The following is a 22,432-nucleotide window of genomic DNA, read 5'->3' as shown; positions in this document are numbered from 1 at the left end:
TGTTGTATACAAAACCAGTGATTCTGTTTGTTTACCAGGATATCATATAATAATCATGCCATCATCATTTGTTGTCATTGTAGCAAGAAACACAACACACAAAAAAGAACAAAAAAAAGAACTATTAATAACATGAACAATGGTTCAGAATGAAGCATTTTAACTCTTTCCATACGAACGGCGAAAGAGACTACGTTAACAGCGTTTCACCCCAATTACCATGATCAAAACATTGCAAGCGGAAGGCTCTTATACTGAAGACGTGAATATTGACAAGGAATACCACAATTCTGATGACGGAAGCTAAAGGTTGGGTCATTCAGACACCCACTGGACATCCGAGGGGTCTGTGTAGAGGAGAAGAGAGGACTGGCCGTACTGAGTGAGTTAATCCATAATTGAACAAATTCTTAATTCTGACATTAGTATTTTTTTGTTTCTTTTTTTGTTAGCGAGAAGAAGACTGTCCTCAGACATTGCTGTCACACAAAGCAGGGTTATTATTGCACATGTGATCTTAAACAGCTTAAAGTTTGCTTTGCGTTAAGAGCTTTCTCAAGTCTGGTGGAATTAGCATAGCATGCAACCCAGGCCCCAGGTGTACACAGACTCGATGCTGTCATGACTGCCATGTGCTGTGTGCAGGCCTACGACAAGGCAGATGACATCACCGGGCCGAAGCTGGCGCACACCAGGAAGAATGACCCTATGGAGTACCTCAACATGGTGCACCCCAACAACCACACCAGGTGAGTCTGTCTGTCTGTCTGTCTGTCTGTCTGTCTTTCATGTTTATATTCAGCTTTACTTTCATGTTTACATTTTGCTTGAAATAGGTTTTACTTTTGGACTTTTTAGTTCAGCTTTTGTTATAATCATGTGTGCGTTAGTATCAACTGTGAGCTGAGAGAGACTGTGTAGTGTAAGTGATCAGCCTTTTGTCTGCACTAGTTATCTCCGGTCATATCAATACAGATGTATTGTGCTGTATTGTGTTGTATTGTATTCTACTGTAGTGTGTTGTATTGTATTCTATTGTAGTGTGTTGTTTTGTTCTGTTGCATAGTGCTGTATTGTGTGGTATTGTACAAAAGTGTATTGTGTTGTATTATGCTGTATTGCGTCGTATTGTATTACGTTTTGCATTATCATATAGTACTGCATAGCATTGCATGGTGTTGTGCTGAATTGTATTATACTGTATAGTATTGCATTATACTTTATGATATTATAGTATTGTGTAGCATTGTATTGTGTTGTACTGTAGTGTTGTACTACACTGCACTTTATTGCATTGTATTGTCTAATACATTGTTGCATTGTATTGTAGTGGTACTGTATTGTATTGCATCGTATTGTACTGTACTGCATTGTATTATATTGTATTGCTTTGCATTGTCCTATGCTTTATTGCATTGCATTGTAATGTACTGTATTGTATTGTATTGTATCGTAATGTACTGCACTGCATCTGTATTATACCGTACTGCTTTTGTATTGTACTGCACTACAATGCTGGGCCCAATCTGATCACTGCTGGCAGCACCAACCACGACCAGTACCTGGGCCAGCAGCGTCCAGACCTCTCGCACCCTGACCGTCTGAACCGCACCAAGATGGGAACTCAGGAGCTGTCTGGCTACTGTGAGAACAACGACCGCTTTGTCAAGGTGGCTGACGACCAGAGACGCTTCATCACCCACTACATGACCAGGTATTAGGAAGGCGGCAGAATGGTTGAGATGCTTGAAATAATACTCTTCTTCTTCTTCTTCATTCATGGGCAGCAACTCCCACGTTCACTTGTATGTACACTCGTGGGCTTTTACCGTTTTTACCCAGCCATGTAGACATCCATACTCCCTTTTCAGAGGGGGTGCGGTAGAGGGGTGGGGGGGTGGGGGGGGGGTTGCATGCTGGGTATGTTCTTGTTTCCATAACCCACCAAATGCTGACATGGATTACAGGATCTTTTATGTGCGTATTGGATCATCTGCTTGTGTATACACACAAAGAGGGTTCAGGCACAAGCAGGTCTGCATATATGTTGACCTGGGAGATTGGAAAAATCTCCACCCTTTACCCATCAGGCGCCGTTACCAAGATTTGAACCTGGGACCCTCAAATTGAAAGTCCAACACTTTAACCACTCGGCTATTTTGCCTGTCTTATAATGATACTGATAATGGACATTTATATTGACATCTCTGCAGAAATACTGCTCAAAGTGTTTTACATTTCATTCCCTGCTCCCTGCCTCCCCTTTCAGTATCGTCCCCCCCTCCCATCCCCAGTACACACACACATGGAAACATATGCTGGAAAACACTCATGCAAGTGAACATTGGATTCCACCCACCAGAAAACACTCATGCAAGTGAACATTGGATTCCACCCACCCGAAAACACTCATGCAAGTGAACATTGGATACCACCCACCCGAAAACGCTCATGCAAGTGAACATTGGATACCACCCACCCGAAAACGCTCATGCAAGTGAACATTGGATTCCACCCACCCAAAAACGCTCATGCAAGTGAACATTGGATTCCACCCACCCAAAAACACTCATGCAAGTGAACATTGGATACCACCCACCCGAAAACGCTCATGCAAGTGAACATTGGATACCACCCACCCGAAAACACTCATGCAAGTGAACATTGGATTCCACCCACCCAAAAACGCTCATGCAAGTGAACATTGGATTCCACCCACCCAAAAACACTCATGCAAGTGAACATTGGATACCACCCACCCGAAAACGCTCATGCAAGTGAACATTGGATTCCACCCACCCGAAAACACTCATGCAAGTGAACATTGGATTCCACCCACCCGAAAACACTCATGCAAGTGAACATTGGATTCCACCCACCCGCCTGTGACGCTCTCCAGAAAACGCATCCCTGCAACACGCACTCAGGCATGCATACACACAACATGAATGCACGGATACTGGCTAGCACCCCATCACACACACACATGGCAAATGGCTTCCCAACAATAAAGCATGCATCTAAAACCAGATCACACTAAAACCAGTACTGAAAAGTTACTGTTGTTGGAAAATATATGTTTTCAGAGCAGGTTTAAAAGATTTCAGCGAGACGGAATGTCACATATTTTATGGCAGTTTGTGCCACAATGGTGAGGCCTGAAAAGAGAAAGATGTCTGATCCTGTTGCTTTTCCTTTACATCAGGGATTTTTGATAGCTTATCTGCCAATACAGTGCCCTGTGTCCTCATGTGGATGAGACGCTAAACCAAGGTCCTGTGTGCAGCACGCATTTTGTGCACTGAGGAAGAATTCTTGGCAGCAAAAGTATTATCCTCTGGTAACATTTTTTTTGAAGAAATCCATTCTAATAGGTACACACACACACACACACACACACACACACACACACACACACACACACACACATATATATATATATATATATATATATATATATATATATATATATATATACATGCACTCAAGACTTGATGTGTGTTGGGTTATGTTGCTAATCAGGCATCTGCATAGTTGATGTGGTGAAGCAAATCTGGAATTGTCTGAATGAAATGACTCCTTGAGAAACTGAAAACTGACAAGGTACTATCAGCCAGGAAATGCATAAATGGGAGTATTTCAGTATTATACAGATTTTGGTGATGTGGTTGTTTTTTTTTCTCCCTTTATTTATCTTTATTTCAGTATTACAACGTGCTCTTTGGTTTAACTCTTTCACTGCTGTAGGTGACTTTAGTGAAATAGACAGTTCATCACCATAGGTGACTTCAGTTGACATGTTGAACAGACTGTTTATCACATTGTAACAAAGCTTGACAGCTTTAACCAACTTCCCCACGCAATAGGAAATTGACTAAACCTACCCTCCCTGGCCGACCAATTTTGAACGTGCCTGTGCGCACTTGTTCAGGTTCCAGGACAGGAACCCGTACGGTGAGGACCGCATGGGCCACACGCGGGGCGGGATTCAGTTCCAGCAGAGGGACGGATACACCATGAGCACTGGGGTCCACAGCTACGGGCCCGACATCAACAACACCCAGACGCTCCGCAACATGGAGCCCTACCAGGCCAGGTCAGTGTAGTGTTCATGTTGTGTGATATAGTTTGACTTTATATGGGTACTTATACAGCGCCTATCCTTGGTTAGAGACAAAGCTCAAGGCGCTTTACAAACTCATTTGCACAACAGGCTGCCTACCTTGGTAGAGCAGACTGACAGCCGCCATCATTCGTTTCCTGTGTCATTCAGTCAGATTCCAGGCACGCACACATACATACTTAGACAGACATGTAACATTTTACGTGTATGACCATGTTATTTTTGTACACTGCCATGTTGGCAGCCATACTCTGTTTTGAGGTGGGGATGTGCATGATATGTACGTTCTTGTTTACATAACCCACTGAACGCTGACATGGATCACAGAATCTTTAATGTGTGCACTTTATCTTCTGCTTGGGTATACACATGAATGGGTTTCAGGCACAAGCAGGTCTGTACATATGTTGACCTGGGAGATCATAAAGATCTCCACCCTTTACCCACCAGGCGCCATTACTGAGATTTGAACCTGGAGCCCTCAGATTGAAAGTCCAATGCTTTCACCACTTGGCTATTGCGTCTATCACTATGTGGGCAAGTCATTCAAAATGCAGACAGACAGAACTCCCCACCCCTCCTCCCCAACAAAAACAACCAGACGTCCCATCCTGAACTCAAAACGTATCATTTCTGCTGTGTTGTAACAGGAGCATCAAAGCCAGAGACCAGTTCTACGATGACCACAAGCACGACAGCAAAAGTCAAACACTGACAGCAGTGGCCTAGAAGAAAACGGTTCCAAAGAGAGAAAGAACCTGTTATCACCACCTACTCTCTGTGATAGTCTGCATTTCTTTCTCTCTCTCTTTCATCATTTCTCACCCTCCTCCCTCCCCATCAGCTCCACACCGCCTTCCTTAGCTTTTGTATCGACAAAGGAAGTTTATGGCTATCCGTGTACAACATACCAGGACGTGACCCTTCCACTACCTGTTTCTACTGTATTTGCTGGACTTTATTGCACAAAAATTCTGCAGAAAACACTGTTATTGTTGGTTGTTTTCCACAGCTGTCCAGTTTGAAAAGCCTTCAAATTCTGATGAGATTTTTTGTGTTGTCTACTTTTACAAAAATTGTGCAGAAAACATTGTTATTGTACTGCTGGCAGTTGGTTGTTCTACACAGCTATTAAGTTTAATTAAAGGCCTTAAGATTTTAGGAAGATCAGTGTTTTTCAATGTTGTCTACTGGTTACTTTGTGGTTGGATTGTTGTGGTTTAAAGAGAGCTATTGTCATTCAAGTCCTTTTGGATCAGGATAATTAATTATGAGAAAGGCTGTTCTGAGAGGTGTACAGTGCTTTTGATCCTGACAATGACAGAACCATCATTGTAAACACTGACAGGTGAGGCAATGTGTGAATGGTGTATGTGAACTGTCACTCTGTTAGTTGTTGTTTTTTGTTTTTGTTTTTATTCATATGTGAATGATCTGTGCCAACTGTCATTCTTTTATGAAAATGATAGAACCATGGTTGTAAACACTGACTGGTGAGGCAACATGTGAATGGTCAATGTGAATTGTCACTCTGTTAGCTTTTCATTTTTTTGTCGTTCTGTTACTTTTTAAATCGTATTTGAATGATCTGTACCAACTGTCATTCTTTTAGCTTTTTAATGAATCATCTAAAGACGACTGTTGAAAACTTCCAGGTTGGGGGGTGGGGGTGGGGGGAGGACATTTGCACAAGCTGTTATCGTTGCAGAACTGAAAGGATTAACCGTGAATCTGTCTAGATGTTGGTGTGTTTGTCAGTGAATTGTCACAGGTGTTATTGGTTATGTGCTTTAATAAAGTACACTTTTTATGGGGGTCTTCAAGTCACTGTTAAGGAAGAAGAGTCAGATAGTCGTTTTGTGATGTCAGATGTTCTGCCTAGGCTTTGTGAATGATTTTCAGCGACTTGTTAAAAGAGCAGAAAGTTAAGCACAGTTTAACTTCTTTTGATGTTTTCAGTCCAGAGTGGGTGTAAATAATCAGTGTCCTGCAGTAGGAATTGAAATTCCTGTATATATATATAATATTATATATGTATGTGTGTGTGTGTATGCTTGCTCAGTGTCTTGCAGTAGAATTGAAATTGTATGCATACGTGTGTATGTTTGCTCAAATTACGATGTCCAGTTCTGGTCCTTCCCTGTTCATTTCAGTTTTTGGTAATCAACTTTCGAGACACATTATTACAATTTCGAGGTACTACAATATATTGTAGTGCCATGTACACATATTGTGTCTGGTTATTATATTATTTATCTGTTTTTCACTAATTCCTTTGAAAATCAGCAAAATTCTTTGAGAAGAGTTTGCCAGGAATCACTGCTGATTAGCACTGAAACTTTTCAGACTTACACTTGTACATCCATGATCAAAGATACTGCTGTGATGCATTTGTGTTGATGTACAGTTTTCTGATTATACAACACTGCAATAGTAAATACACTGCTGATTTTATGTTCACTGCTGATTTTTTTTTTCTTTCACAGAATTGAGTAGTCCATAGAAAAAATTTCTCCCAAAAATAAATCAACTGTTAAATAAATTTTCAAATTTGTTTTTTTGTGATTTTATTTACTTAATGGTGGTTTTTTTTTTTTTGTTTTTTTTTTTACATGTTTACATGTTGAACTATGCTGCTGGTTGTGGAACGATTGAAAATGGAAATGTTCAACACAGACTCTCTCAGCACTGTGTAAGCCACAAAAAAAAGCCAACTTAGCAAACTTACAGGTATAATTCGCACCTGTATGACATGGTCAGTCTGTTACGTCAAATGGATGTGTGTGCATGTGGAAAAGCTAACAAAGATAGGGCTGAGGTTCAAGATACAGCACTTATTAACGCATCTGATGTGCGCATTGAAACTTTCTTGGGGAAACTCAAATTGTGAGTTGTGTGAGTGTGTATGTGATATATGGATTTGTCTGAACTTTGTGATGCCTCATTCTGAAACTGGAACTACAGAGGAACCTTTTTTTTTTTTTTTTCATCTTTGTTGTGAAAACATGATTTACAAACTAAAGATCACAAAAATGCACCACAATTATCATCATGAGAGTTGCTTTTCTGCCCAGTTGTCCACACAGAGCTCTAGCAGGGAAAGAAATGCACACATCTATGTAAGGTAATTTTTTGTCTCATGTAATGATGTATTGAGAAAAAAAAAGAAGAAGCAGAATTAGAAAAAGAAGAAAAGTCTGAAAAAAGGGTACAAAATACAAAAGAATAAAAAAAACAAACAACAACCAGAAATGCATAGAAACACACCCAAAAGAAAGAAAGCAACTCAGAAAAGGCAACTCATGACACAAATAAAAGCTACTTCATTTATTTCATAGTACAAAAACAGACTACAAATGCTGGTAAAATGTTTTTCTCATTCAATCAAAAAAAAAAAAAAAAAAAAAAAAAAAAAAAAAAAAAAAGCCAGCAAACTTTATATTTCACAACACACACACAAGGATATAAATTTTCCAAAGTACAGTCCTCACTCAGTTACACAAACAAAATGATGATGTGGACTACACTTTCAAGACAGAAAAACTGTACCCTGTGGCTTGTTCAGATAAATCATGAAATTGCTTTCACATTGCACAGAGCACTCACTGTCAAAGCAGATACCTTGTGAAGATACTTTCACACTGACAGACAGTGCACTCGCTGGCAAAACAGCAATCATGCAGGTGTATCATTTATCAACAATCATTGCTCTTGTTTAATATGTTATCTACAGAGAAAAAAATTGAGAAAAATGAGGACATTGTTAACGAATGCGGTTGTGAGAGAACACACAGACATATAAATCATCAACAACCATTGCTTTTGTTTACATGTAAACATTATCTACAGGATAAATTCGAGAAAAATGAGAACATTTCAGCAAGTGTAGCTTAGCACTTCACCGCTCTTTTACTGAGTGACTCTCGATCAAAAAGAAAATGTGCATGCATGCTTTCTTCTGGTCAGATACTCACATACCTTCTCCAACCAGTGTGGTGTCTTTTGCAACCAAATTTGAAATGTGTGTCCATAAGAAATATCTTGTGATGGAAAACTTGTACATGGCAAGGCCTGGCACTTGAACACGGTATCATAAAACAAAACAGAAATTTGACAAAACAAATGCACTCAGCACAATTTTTTAAAAATTTTTTATCAGACTACTTTGATGCTCAATGGACAAAAGAACATTCATAACTTATGGAATGTCATGGAAGAAGTAAGTATAATAAGAAAGTGAATGTACATTTGCTACCTATCGTTAATCATACATGATATACAATACCTGACATCATCTTTCTCTCTCTCACACAGAATGAAATGAAGACAATTACAAAAATCCTGTCATACTCAAGTCATTGGTGTACAAAAAAAATGAACATGTATTATCTACAGCATGCACATTTCCCCCCATTTCTGCAGTGCTCAATAAGAACTGAATCTTTTGGCAAAACTGTTAATGCTGACGATGCCCATGAGTGTGACACACCCAAGAGAAGCCACATAAATCCCAGGCTCTGACTCACAATCAACACACCTGGTGAATAGCTCTTCAATGCGGTGACCCAGTGACTTCTCACAGTTCAGGGCAGAGAGAGATTATGATAATGGCTGGGAGATTGCACCCTCTTTGGCAATTTATTGTTTTGCATCAGTTCTGATTTTTCTTCTGCAGTTTTGGTTTCTGTGGCCAACATCTTGGAGGACAGGATACAGGAGCCAGTTGCACTGCTCAGACAGAAGAGCCTAGTATGGTCGTAACCTGCTACTAACTGTGTGTAGTATGGAACTGACCAATGGCATAGTTCGGTCAATGTAGGCATTTAGTCACGCGTAACTGTCAAAAAGTTAGAACCAAGCAATGCAACTGGCACCAGCAGAACAATACTCACAGACCATGAATTTGGATTTGAACGGTCACAAGCTGAATGCAGTCTGAGCCCTTACCATTAGTATCATCAAAACCACAACTAAGTCCAGGATAAGGAACACAACATATAAAAAAAATTGTCTTGCGCATTAATGGACGCAAACTTTTTCCAGCCTGTCTTGAGGTTTAGAAAAAAACCCCACTAGTAACATAAACCACCATACAATAACCACTGAAGGTGACAGCAACATACAATAACTTGCTGGAAATTCAACACACTTGAGGTTGCATTTCATCATGGCAGACAGCCTGATGAGAAGACATCCTCAATTTACCATGCACACTGTGATGACTGACAAAAACTGACACTGGCAACACAAAGAACATTGCGTCACAGAGGAAAGGGACATTTGTGTACCATAAACAGCTGTGGGGAAAACATCGCAGAGACACTGAATACAACATCTCCATGGAAATCAGACCTTAGCCTCAGAAACCAACTCTTCCAGAGGAAAACTTGATGCAGACTTGGAGGATATCAAGCAACCCATCCCAGAACAAACTCAGTTTAAACTCACATGAACACAGTCATACATGCGCAATCTCTACCACACATGCCAACACGCTAAATACATCAGACTTGATTACAAATTAAACACTAACTAAATAAAACACATTTCAACTTGTGAACAAAAACAATACTTATTATATTTGTTGCATATCATGTGCACATATAACTTGTTGAATAATAAAGAAAAACTTAAATGTCACATTGTTTTGAGGGCATGAAACATACTGCGTAGTTAAATAATTCTTTGATGAACTGTTGATGATAAATGAAAAGAATAAAATTATTTTGTGTAGAGCTTTGATTTGGAGGGAAGACAAAAACAATTTTATTGTACTGGGAACACACATTCAAAATATAACTAAAAAAAAACATTCTTCCAACGCTGAAAAGAAAAAAAAGAGAAAAAAATCAGACCTGACGTACATAAAAAAGGAACACACATAATTATGTACATGTACATACACGCCAACACAACCTTGTATCTGTACTCAGAGAAAAGCATTCAGTTACGATAAACTCAAAAGAGACTTGAAAAGAAATCAAGAACTGAACCATGCACAAGACATTCCCCCAAAAAACAAACCTTTTCAGTTTTTTTTAAAGTTTTTTTCAGAGGGAGGTAAAAAAATGGGGTTGGGAGCGGGATGGTGTGTACAAGGTTCATCTGTTGGCGATGGCAGTGAAGTTTGACAGACCCGTTTTACAGTCCACTATGGCCAACTTGATTTCATCTCACAACCTATAACCTCTTTGTTCTTTTTTGTTCATGCAGAAGACTGACCATTCTGTTTATCTAAAACAAAAACAATCTTATTGTATTGGGAACACGCATTCAAAATATAACTAAAAAAAACATTCTTCCAACACTGAAGAGAAAAAAAAGAGAAAAAAAAATCAGACTTGACGTACATAAAAACAGAACACACATATGTACACGTACATACACGCCAACACAACCTTGTATCTGTACTCAGAGAAAAGCATTCAGTTACGATAAACTCAAAAGAGACTTGAAAAGAAATCAAGAACTGAACCATGCACAAGACATTCCCCAAAAAACCAAACCTTTTCAGGTTTTTTTTTTTTTTTTTTTTTTTTAAGAGGGAGGTAAAAAAAATGGGGTTGGGAGCGGGATGGTGTGTACAAGGTTCATCTGTTGGCGATGGCAGTGAGGTTTAACAGACCCATTTTACAGTCCACTATGGCCAACTTGATTTCATCTCACAACCTATAACCTCTTTGTTCTTTTTTGTTCATGCAGAAGACTGACCATTCTGTTTATCTAAAGCCAAAACCATCATCCCATGAGAAAAGACAAATTAAAAGAATTAAGCCGCAAACATACTTGTGCACAGATGCAATGTTATTCCTCCAAATGAACACTATCATGCACAAACGTAGGCCTACATCCAGAAATCCGGACTTGTAAACACCTTGTGAGCTGAAAAACTCTGATTGGAAGTTTCCATAATAAAAAATCAAAAGAAGTTAAAGTGGTGTCAAGTTTGGCAAAGCTATGGGCAATGAATGAAGAGCAGTACCTACATACTATACCTCCACATCTAAAGATAGCTGGCCATCAGAGGCAAAGACACAGAGATGATGGGTGCACCAAATGTGGGAAAATAAAAAGGGTACAAAATTCTTCCAAGGTTTGATCGTACAGGCAATGATTGTCTCTGACCAACTCTATACGTTTTTCTATTTCTCCCTAACTCAGTTCCGATGCTCATGTCATGCTGAAAATCTCAGCAGAAGCGAAAAGATGTCAACAACATCTGATCTGTAAACATTCACAAATGCAGAAAATCTCCCCATGGAGCATTTAAAATGAATACTCAGATTGCTGACCGCATTCGCATTTCTGCTTCAGTGTATATTTCCGCTGGCGCAATTTCTTTTTCTGGATTGCATTTACAGATTAAGGTGTGTGCAGTTTTGTGGCAAAAATCATGAAATCTTTTATTCATTTAATTTGCAAGTTTCACCAAAGTTAAAAAAAACAACAACAAAAAACAAAAAAAACCCACATAAACAACAGCAACCCCCCCCCCCCCAAAAAAAAAACAAACAAACAAACAAAACAAAACAAAACAAAAACAACAACAACAAAAAACAACTAAACCACACAATCTACTTACACAAAATCTCTCATATATAGCACTCAATGTGGTCGATTTCAGTCTGAACTCGTACAACATCAACTGATACGGTATAAAAAGTATTCAAACAGCTACACAGCATGTTCACTCAGATCTGCCGATATGAGAACAGCAGTGTTACCACCATACAGTGTACCATACCACACAGGCAACAGTGTAAAAGATAAAAAAAGAAAAAAAAAAAGAAAAGAAGAAGTAAAAATCATGGGACTCAGAAATGGTCTGATATGTACTTTGGTATGAAACTAAAAAGTGTTTTAAAATTAGATACAGCATTTCAAGATAGGCAATGTGTTGGCAGTGTGATGCTTTTCCTTCCTTTTCTTTCTGACAAAAAATCATTGCAGCAATGAGCACATGCCCATAAATAGTTCAGGTCTGCGTTCACATATGTAGCCTTCCCACATGTATATGAAGTGATACTCCGCCTTTCCTTTAATATATATGGGTTTGTTTTTTAGAAATTGAAAAAAAAATTAACACAAACTTGCAGGCCATTTTTCCAAACAAGGATACTGATTTTCTTACTGAAGTATAAACACTATGTATTTATCAATACAGCAACAAATAATTCCCAAATCAAACATGCAAGACGTCCCACTCGAAGGAATTGATTTTCTTTCTCCAAGTCCATGTTTTGTACTTTTTCATTAAAACAAAAAGTTAATCTATTTGTCTTCTCTTCTTGATTTTCTTTCAAAAGTTCAAAAGCCTAGTACCTTTTCATTAAAACAAAAAACTTAATCTATTTTTCTTAAATTTCACTTTCTAAAAACAGATCTGATGCCCTAAAATATATGCAAGTGGAAGCGGCAGTGGTATGAACACCAATGGGCACCTAGTCATCGGCTTTACGTTTGGGTTTCTTGGGGTTTCTGGATCGACTCTTGGCCTTGCAGAGCGGGCAGATGGGGGCGTTGCGGTGAATCTGTTGGTGACAGGACAGGCAGGCCTGAAAACACACACACACACACACCTCTGGGTACTGGTTGTACAACTGAGTTACCATCACGGCAACTGTGACATGGGCGTTCATGGGAGAACCGTTTTTCTCTTATATACAGACCATCACCAACATCATCATCATCATGCACCAGTGATACATTTAAACATATACATATTTAGATAGATATATTTTCAAACATATTTGTTTCTAAAGCACTAATATCTCTTTTGCCTGTGAGTTGTATGCTACAATTAAAATATGAAAATATGTCACTGAATTATAGATAAATATTAATTCAGATAATTATCGGTTTTTTGTTGTTTTTTTTAAAGAAAAACGTAATGCAAACAGCAAAGACCTTTTTTTTAAGTTACAGAAAGGCAGTATCAGCAACACAACATAAAACATACAAACACACAAGATAAACTAAATTTATACAAATGTGTGTGTGTACACTTACACACAGAGCAAAAACTTTATGCACACAGACCAATAACAATAACAGGAATACAACACATATATGAATAAATAGGAAACAATAAAACACACCCTATGACTTAAAAACAAAAAAGATACAGGTTACAGAAAAAAACCACTTAGTTTAAAGGTACATAACTTGGTCTTGTTTACCACCTGAAGATATGCAACACTCGATCAAAGGTACACAACTCATTCTTGTTATTTGTTGGGTTTTTTGTGGTTTTTTTTTGTTACAACAGATTTCTCCATGTGAAATTCCGGCTGCTCTCCCCAGGGAGAGTGCATCACTACAATGAGATTGCCACCCATTTTTTTGTTTTTTTTCCTGCCTGTAGTTTTTCAAACCTTTTATTTGTTCTCCTGTAGAAGTGGATTTTTCTACAGAATTTTGCCAGGGTCAACCCTTTTGTTGCTGTGGGTTCTTTTATGTGCGCTTGGTTTATTGTCTCATCCAAATGACTAGCTTCCAGACCACCACTCAAGGTCAAGTGGAGGGGGAGAAAATACAGGAGACTCTGCCGGGATTTGAACCAGTGCGCTCAGACTCTCTCGCTTCCTTGGCGGACGCACTACCTCTAGGCCATCATTCCACAAAAGTACTTTAGTAATTCTCGTTGGTATTTATTTCCCTCTGAATGAAAGCACTCTGTTGAATGTGTCTCCATCATTTCTTGATGAAAAATTAAACTGGTGTAAAAAAAGAAAAGAAAGAAAAGAAAACAGGATGTACCAGCTGCTGTGGCAAAGTGGTTAGTGACTGAGTGGATGCAGGTTTGAGTCCCATCAGATGTGGGTTTTTGTTCGGCCTGTGGCCAACTCCTACCCAGAGCTGATTGTGCTATGGGCTCAAGAGAGAAGACTGGAACCATAAGGTCAAGGGTCATCCACCTCACGGAAACATCTCTGGGACTGCTGTTCTAATTTCTTAATCAACCACCACTGCAAGAGCCTGTTTCTCTTAGCTTGGTTGACATCAGGATGTATCATAAGAGTAAGGTCTTGTGAAGTAGTCCCAAACCTAAATGGACCAGTGGTGTACTCAACTTTCATACCCATAATCATTGTTATCTATTTATTTATTATCACATGTACACATTAACATTTTTTCCTCAAGGTCTGACTAAGTGTGTTGCGTTACGTAAGCTGCTGGTTAGGCATCTGCTTAGCAGGTGCAGTGTCACCGTACATGGATTTGTTGGAACGTAGTGACGCCTCCTTGAAAAACTGAACGGAAAAGAACTAAATGGACCCCCACTGCAGCATCTTCATCACCTACAGAATCAGTTATTGTGGTAATACAGAAAATAAAATGACCCATATTCTCCGGCACACATGCACACACACACAAACAAGACAGACAGAACGAGACTGAAAGAAGGCAGGGCTGACCTTCATGGGTGGAGGTTGCTGCCTGAAGCCCTGGCGCTGTTCAGGTTTGCCGCGGGCCAACTGGTGCACTTGCTCCGCAGCGGCCGCCGCCTCCACCAGTGTCTGCGGGATGGGGATGGCTGGGGGCTCAGCTGGCCACTCTGGCATTGGTCGCTTCTCCATGAACCTGAGGGAACACAATACTACTACTGCTACCACTACTACTGGTAATAATAATGGATATTTATAATCATATCAATCACTCTGTCCAGAAAACTGCTCTATGTGCTTTACAATACACATAATATTCCACATGACATTATATCAATATTTTTCTTATCATCATTCTATTTTAACATTTTTGTTTATTCCCAATTTTGTTAACACAGACAACTGGCATAAACTTTGTGCACATATAAGAAGTATTAAAGTTATTCATACTAGCTAAAAAAAAAAAAAAAAAGCACCTAACAAACTATTTTCATACATATACACAATCATGCATACATACATATGTATACAAGCATACATCCAAACAAACATCCATGTACATACATCATCATTGTCTAAAGACACTAGTGACAATCCTAGTTCCATGTCAATGGCAATATTAGTTTGCATGTTTATATATCAAAAGAAAACAACAGGAATGCACTTAATGCCTTCAAGTAGAGGATTTTCATTCTCATTTTAGGTAACTCATTTCAACTTCCCAAGGCAGAATAGGTTAGGCAAAGGACTTCTGATCCAGTGTTCATCAGTGATCAGGGTTTGAACCCCATTTTGGCACAGTGTTGTGTCCTTAGGAAAGGTACTTCACTCCAATTTTGCTCACACCACCCAGGTGTGAATGGTTACCTGACTTTGAACAGAAGGACAGCTTTGATTGCCGTCATCCCAGGATGAACCCTAGACACAATTAATATGAATCCACTGCCGTGATGCCCATGAAAGACTGTGGGACCAATAACCTGAATTTTGTTCAAATCCACTTCTTGACAGGCAATGTCACTGCACCAGCAGAAGTACCTGAAATAGTGAAAAACAAAACAAAACCAAAGAAAAAAGCCCCCTAAAAAGAAACCCTTCCTTGGGTCGCAGTTACTCATCCACTTCTTGATGTTCCGTCAGAGGCAAGTACCATATACAGATACATATACCACACACAGACCTACACCACACACAAAGACAAATATAGTAATTATCAAACACACAAACTCACACATACACTACAAACAGACCCACACCACACACAAAGGCATATATAGTAATTATCACACACACAAAGACACGCACATACATACAATATCTACCCCCGAAAAAGAAACTCTTCCTCAGGTCACAGTTTCTCATCCTCTTCCTGAAGCTCCATCAGAGGCAAGTACCACATACAGACACATATACCACACACAGACGCATACCACACACATAGGCATATAGTGATTATCATACACACAAAGAAACATATACACCCCCAAAAAAGAAACCCTTCCTCAGGTCACAGTTTCTCATCCTCTTCCTAAAGTTCCACCACAGCCAAGTACCTCACACAGAGATATATCCATACAGACAAATAGACCACACACAGGGGCATATACACAGACACATAAATACCCCCCACCCCACCTCATCCCCCAAAAAGTAACCCTTACTCAGGTCGCAGTTTCTCATCCTCTTCCTGAAGCTCCATCAGAGGGTGCATACCCAGCTGCATGCGCATGCGGTCCACGTCATCCTTCAGGGGCCTGTACTCCTCATACAGCTTCTTGGCACTCTCTGTCGCACGGGATCGCTCCTCTTCCGCCTGCTTGATTGTCAGCTCCATCTGTGCATGGGAGGTTACTGTGAATACTGTCAATAATCAAATCTGTTTTTTTTTTGGTTTTTTTTTTTCAATTTGGATGTATATATCAAAGTAAAAGAACCAAAAGTGTCACTTTATTATCATACATAGATGCATGAAGTATAGGCAATATCCAAGTCAATATCATTTTCTTTTCAGCTGCCCCATCATCTGCATTGTTTCAGTGTCATTATTCCCACACTGCTCATCCCATACACAGCCATATCAAGGTTTATCTGCAACAGTCTCAGCATCTACAGTCCACATATAATAATCTGTTAAGTTTGCAGGATGTCACACACACCAGAAGAAACCCAGCACTATTGCCAAGTCACTTTGGTAGTGTTTAACAGTGCCTGTTCTGATCTGACATATTATGGACCACACCTGCTATGGTACTACGCCCACTAAAAAAAGAAAAAAAAAGAAAAAAGGAAACATTTTAAAAAGTCCCATAGCATTTTACAACCAGCAGGGCAATGAATTTATATCTACTATATCTAGGGCTCAGCACAGGCAGGCAGAGCCCAATCCTCTCCTTCCACCTGTTTAACCTTCCCCAAGAGAAGTCAGGTACCCATTCACACCTGGGTGGAGTGAGAAAAATCAAAATAAAGCAGCTTTCCCAAGGACACAATGCCATGTTAAAATGGAGCCCTGAAACCTGATGACTGGTGAACACTAGATCAGAAGTCTAACGTCTAACCGATTTTGCCACTACTCCTCCCACTAATCCCGCTAATATAATAGGCATCCATCAGTTTCAGGAGATAATGAAGTTGTGCTCCGGTTGGTGTTTCTGGCGCAGCATCTAAGCCCACTACAGATGATATAATCACTTTGTTGCGGTGCCAGATACCATCATCATCTTCACACTCATCTATCACCGCGCACTGCCCACCTGGTTGATGTCAGCGTGGATCAGGCGCAGCTCCTCCACATGGGCCATCTTCTCCTGCAGGAGAAGGTCCAGCTCCTGCCGGTACTCCTCCAGGTGGCGCTCCTCCATTGTACGGATGTCCACCTCCTGGTGCAGCCGGGACCGCACCTTCTCCAGGCATAGTGACCGTGACCTGTCGTCATCTTTATCAGTATCAATATCATCACACATCATCATGATCATCGGTGTCAAAACAACATCGTTGTCATCATCAGATAGGTCATAGCAGCCATAAGCAGTCATCAGCATCATCATAATATCATCATCAGACAGGTGTGACTGCACCTTCCTCAGGCATAGCAACCTTGACCTGTCACCAACATCATTGCTATTAACACATATCTTCATCATCACCATCAACAGTGTTAAAGTACTCAAACAGTATCTTTCAAGTCATTACACTGGTGTGACTGCATCTTCTCCAGTCAAAAAAAGCACAGTCGTCATCATCTTTAGTATCATCATGACACATCATCATCAACAGTGTCAAACATCATTTTACTCATTATCAGGTCTGACCACGCCTTCTTCAGACACTGCAACACTACACCAACACTGTAACAGTGACTTGTCATCACCTACATGAACATGATCACACATCAACATCGCCAGTGTCACATCTCCATCATTATAAGACAGCAATAACTACATATATATTTTCTAGGTATAACCTCACTCTATCCAGGCCTTATCACATTCATCATTTCATGTGGAATGTTAATAGTATAATTAAAATGTCTAAACCAATAAACAAATAACATTTATCAACAGACGGATATTACATCTTGGATAACATGTTATCACACATCATCATCATCAGACAGGTGTGGCTACACATTCTCCCAGCTCAGCAAATGTGGTCTGTCATCACTATCACTGTATCAGTATCACTGCATCAGTATCAAATTAAGTCTCATGCAGAATCACTGGATAACCATGACCACAACCCCTCCATACAAAGCAAAGTGACTGTGATCCTGGCCAACTTGGGGAGACTGGGGGTATTTATACCTGACACAGTAACAGAGGAATGATTGGTCTAAATCAAACGAAATATGTAACTTCACCACATTATTCATCCCAAGGCAATGTGCAACTTTCAGATTAAAAAACTCACATGGTCATACTGCCCGGGACATGCAGGTGTTAAGGGAAATGAGCGAGCTGACAGACTTGCTGGTAATGCAACACCAACGAGCGGCCTACATCTAGGAAAATCGGAAATCCTCAGAAAAGTCAAAGAATATCCAAAAGAACAGGTACAAGGCCATCACACCATCAATTGCCTCAAAGAAATAAAAGCAGAGAGAGGGAGCGGCTGTAAGTCTAACATGAAAGGTAGAGCACGATGCTTTGCAAATGAAACAAATATCGGCATCATTTCCAAACCAACATTGCACAAATTTCTTCAAAACGGAACAGAGTCTGTGGGCTTTTCCAAATACAATAGACTGAGCAACACACTAGACACCACGTTCTTGGCATCAGAGATCTTTTCCCATTCCTCTTGCAGCCAATCAGTGGCAGCCTCTGTGCGTGTGTGTATGTGTGTATATGTGGGTCTGTATGTTTGAGTGCGTTTGTGCATGCACAAGGGTGTAAGTGTACACAAGTGTCAGGAGAGTTCTGTGCACGTGCGTGTGTGTGTGTGTGTGAGGGGGAGGTGAGGGTGCGGGGGGCAGGGGGGTAGAGGATGAGGTATGTGAGTGTATGCATGCCTACATTGTGGGAGCAACGGGATATTGGAACGTGTGGGTGTGTGTATGTATATATATATATATATATCTTTGTATATATGTGTGTGGGGCTGGGGTGGGTGGGGGATATGGGCGTATGTGTGTGTGCTTGTACAAGTAAGTGTTCATCTGTGTGTGTGTGTGTGTGTGTGTGTGTGTGTGCCGTGGAAGCTGAGATACGTAGCCTAGAAATGAGTGTGTGGAGGAGGGGGGTAGAGGAGGTGCAGGGTAATGTGTGTGTGTGTGTGTGTTGAGAATCATGTACGTTTATGTGTATTTGACTGTGCTTTCATATCTGTGAAACTGCATGTTTGGTGCATATCTGTTATGCATGTGTGGGTGTATGTGTGAATGTGTGTCTTCATGCTTCACATTTATTTGCTTATTTATCATCATTGTTGTCTTATTTATTTATTTATTATTATTATTATTATTACTACCTTTTTTATATTAATTATTATAATTATTATTTATTTATTTATTTAGGTACGCTTATCTATTATTTATTCACCTTTTTTCTTCTCAAGGCCTGACTAAGTGTGTTGGGCTACGCTGCTGGTCAGGCATCTGCTTGGCAGATGTGGTGTTGCGTATATGGATTTGTCCGAACGCAGTGACGCCTCCTTGAGCTACTGAAACTGAAACTTTCATCCCACACCTGATTTCATAGGCCACCCTGTAAAATTTTGTTTGTCGAGTACCTGCAAGTAAGTCACCTACTCCACTTTATTTAGTACAGTCCGTTTCAATCCCCTCCCCTAAAGACCCTCAACAACAATGAGTTCGTATAGGAGACTTTGCTTTTTTATGAATAATGAAGAAAAATACATTCCACTGACCAGGCAGTGAGACACAAAGACTAACTTAATAAAATTTTCAATTTCGTGTGTAAATCTTCAGTTGTGCATTCAAGCCGCAGTTTAATTATAGTCTAATTTATTTACTTTGCAACAATACAAATCGTCATCCATTCATTAGCCATGTATCACTTTACCTGATGTCTTTCAGTCTCTCTAATTTCTTAAGGTTTTCCAAATCTCTTTCGTCCGCCATATTGTTGATAGAGCTCCTAAGTTATCTCAGTGCGAGAGAGAGTGGTTTCCCTTAGCACCCTTCCCGCCAGCTGAGAGGATCATTAGCTGCAAATATTACCATGGCGCTTCAACCAAAACAAGATTTATCTCTTGGTGAGTTGGAAACTCGTGTTATCATTCAGGCATGCATATCTCTGTGGACACTGCTGTCGCTGTCTGCTGTGCTGTCAATCAGGACAATTTTCAAATGTGTGTTCTGTCGAGGCGACATCTTATAACTGATCAAACAGCACATGAGATGGTCTTCATCTTCAGTGTTGAGGGCCCACAATCAGACTTGATTATTCTGGCACCTATAGTCTAGTGCTTGAACCATCAGCATTCGTCATCGTTATCGAAATGATGACCACAATTAAAAACAAAAAGATGAATGATCTGTAGACATTGCATACATCAAGCTTATTGCAGTCTTACAAATAATATAGAACTGCATGCACAACTGACATGTGTATAAGGCCTGTGAACAGCGGGTTTTGCAAACTGAAGCTGAGCCATGTGGCATGTGCTTGTGTAGATCTATCTATTATTAACTATTAAATCAACAACAAAATACAACCCCTGAACAGTTAAAAATTCCATTTGTGAGAAGAGCCTGAGAGATGAACATGTGCAGGCATGAACACCATAAAAATTAATTAGCAGCAAAGTTAGCAGTATATTCATGGTGGAATAGACCTTACATGCAAAAATGTGTCAGGGCCCAAAGATTTAAGCATAGCTGGGAATTGCTTGCTCTGAACTACCCAACCTGGTGAAGCAAGATCACTGAAGGAGCTTACACAGCAGATGCTCAGAGGAAGCACACTGCATGCATGGCACAAGCCACTTCAACTTCCACTGCAACATCTGCCCACATGTTGGCCGCACCAGTCACCTCCGGACCCACAGTCATAAATACTCCATGTGACACTGAAGCAGCGGTCATCTTCGACTCGGAAGGACAAACAACGACACTTGCATATAGGACTTCTCCCTGTGCTCCCTGCCACTCCCACACACACCCACCTCCAATTCCAACTTCTTTTCAATGTACTTAAAGCCTCTGGGCTCTAGCAAAATAATAGACACAGGCATGTACAGTATCTGCCATCACACACAAACACACATCTTAAATTTTATAGAATTAGAATGCTACAAAACTGGGTTTGTGTTGTCAGGTAAATTACTAGATAAATGACACACTCAAATATTACAGAGACTTAGTGAAAAGGAAAGATCTGCAGATAAATGTCACACCTGAATATCACAGTGACAAGACTCACAAAAGATATGCACACGCATGGTCATGCACACTCACAAACACAGTTTCAGTATAATACAGGAGGCCCCAAAGCTTCAAGATTGTTCATGACAGCTAAATGTTAAATGATCTTGTAATCAACTTTTCCCACCCACACACTTACAAATTTACAATGAGAACAAAGCAGGGCTGTAACAGATGTAGCGACAGTGCAAGGCTTTCAATAACACATACACACATGCACATACGTACGCGCACGCGCGCGCGCGCACACACACACACACACACACTGAGTGACACTATTACAGTGACATAGTCAGTGACACACACAGAGTGACATACATGTATGTAGTCAGTGACACACATAACATAGCGACACACACAGTGTCATACAGACACACACACACACACACACACACACACACACACATATAAATATTTGTCCAGAACTTTGGGTTTGCATGAACAAATATTTTTGTGTGCTTGCACACTGATATCTGTGTGTGTGTTTCTCTCTCTCTCTCTCTCTCTCTCTCTCTCTCTCTCTCTATATATATATATATATATATATATATATATATATATATATATATATATATATATGTATGTATATATATATGTATGTATATATATATGTATATATATATTTATACATATATATATATATATACAGAGAAGAGATAGAGATAGTTAGATAAATAGATAAAAGTTATGATCAGTAATAAATTGTGATGGTGTCACTCTATTAATTTTTGTGTATGTCTATTTTCCAGATGCTATCCAGCAGGACAATGGGTTTCTTTCGTTTCACAGATCACTGCCAGAGGTAAGAACTTCAGCTGCTCTGGGTTTTTTTTTATGATAGATTTAACCAGTTGATTGGTTTGACACAGAAAATGACAGTGCCATGTAAACAATAGCCAATAGGTTTGTAAATATGATATGTTTTAGTGTATTGTTAGGATTTTTATTGTGGTATGTACTGATGAAAGGTTTAAATAAATTTTCTTCAAAAGTGCAAATGATATTATTCACCTGTCAAAACATTACTAGTTGCCA

General features: G+C 39.7%; 3 protein-coding genes across 3 annotated transcripts in view; 2 read left to right on the top strand and 1 right to left on the bottom strand.

The window, feature by feature from the left end:
• The window catches only part of LOC143282887 (stabilizer of axonemal microtubules 4-like), a 17,863-nt gene extending 11,190 nt beyond the window's left edge, over positions 1-6,673 (top strand). The window contains exons 9-12 of the mRNA XM_076588761.1: positions 646-749; positions 1,544-1,714; positions 3,932-4,096; positions 4,774-6,673. Of these exons, the coding sequence (XP_076444876.1) occupies positions 646-749; positions 1,544-1,714; positions 3,932-4,096; positions 4,774-4,852 (519 nt within the window). The 3' untranslated portion in view covers positions 4,853-6,673. The remainder of the gene's footprint in view (positions 1-645; positions 750-1,543; positions 1,715-3,931; positions 4,097-4,773) is intronic.
• Positions 6,674-7,527: 854 nt separating this feature from the next.
• Positions 7,528-20,097, bottom strand: LOC143282886 (zinc finger C4H2 domain-containing protein-like). Its single transcript, XM_076588760.1, has 5 exons — positions 20,034-20,097; positions 17,265-17,436; positions 16,173-16,345; positions 14,542-14,707; positions 7,528-12,678 (listed from the first exon to the last, which is right to left on the bottom strand). The coding sequence occupies exons 1-5, from the start codon at positions 20,090-20,092 to the stop codon at positions 12,565-12,567; spliced, it is 684 nt and encodes a 227-aa protein (XP_076444875.1). The 5' UTR covers positions 20,093-20,097; the 3' UTR covers positions 7,528-12,564.
• A 39-nt stretch (positions 20,098-20,136) lies between these two features.
• The window catches only part of LOC143283339 (DNA mismatch repair protein Msh2-like), a 36,513-nt gene continuing 34,217 nt past the window's right edge, over positions 20,137-22,432 (top strand). Inside the window, exons 1-2 of the mRNA XM_076589544.1 lie at positions 20,137-20,226; positions 22,147-22,199. Of these exons, the coding sequence (XP_076445659.1) occupies positions 20,193-20,226; positions 22,147-22,199 (87 nt within the window). The 5' untranslated portion in view covers positions 20,137-20,192. The remainder of the gene's footprint in view (positions 20,227-22,146; positions 22,200-22,432) is intronic.

Source organism: Babylonia areolata, chromosome 6 (assembly GCF_041734735.1).
Source record: "Babylonia areolata isolate BAREFJ2019XMU chromosome 6, ASM4173473v1, whole genome shotgun sequence".
Taxonomy (NCBI): Eukaryota; Metazoa; Mollusca; class Gastropoda; order Neogastropoda; family Buccinidae; genus Babylonia; species Babylonia areolata.
This window is presented reverse-complemented; position numbering and strand designations above follow the sequence as displayed.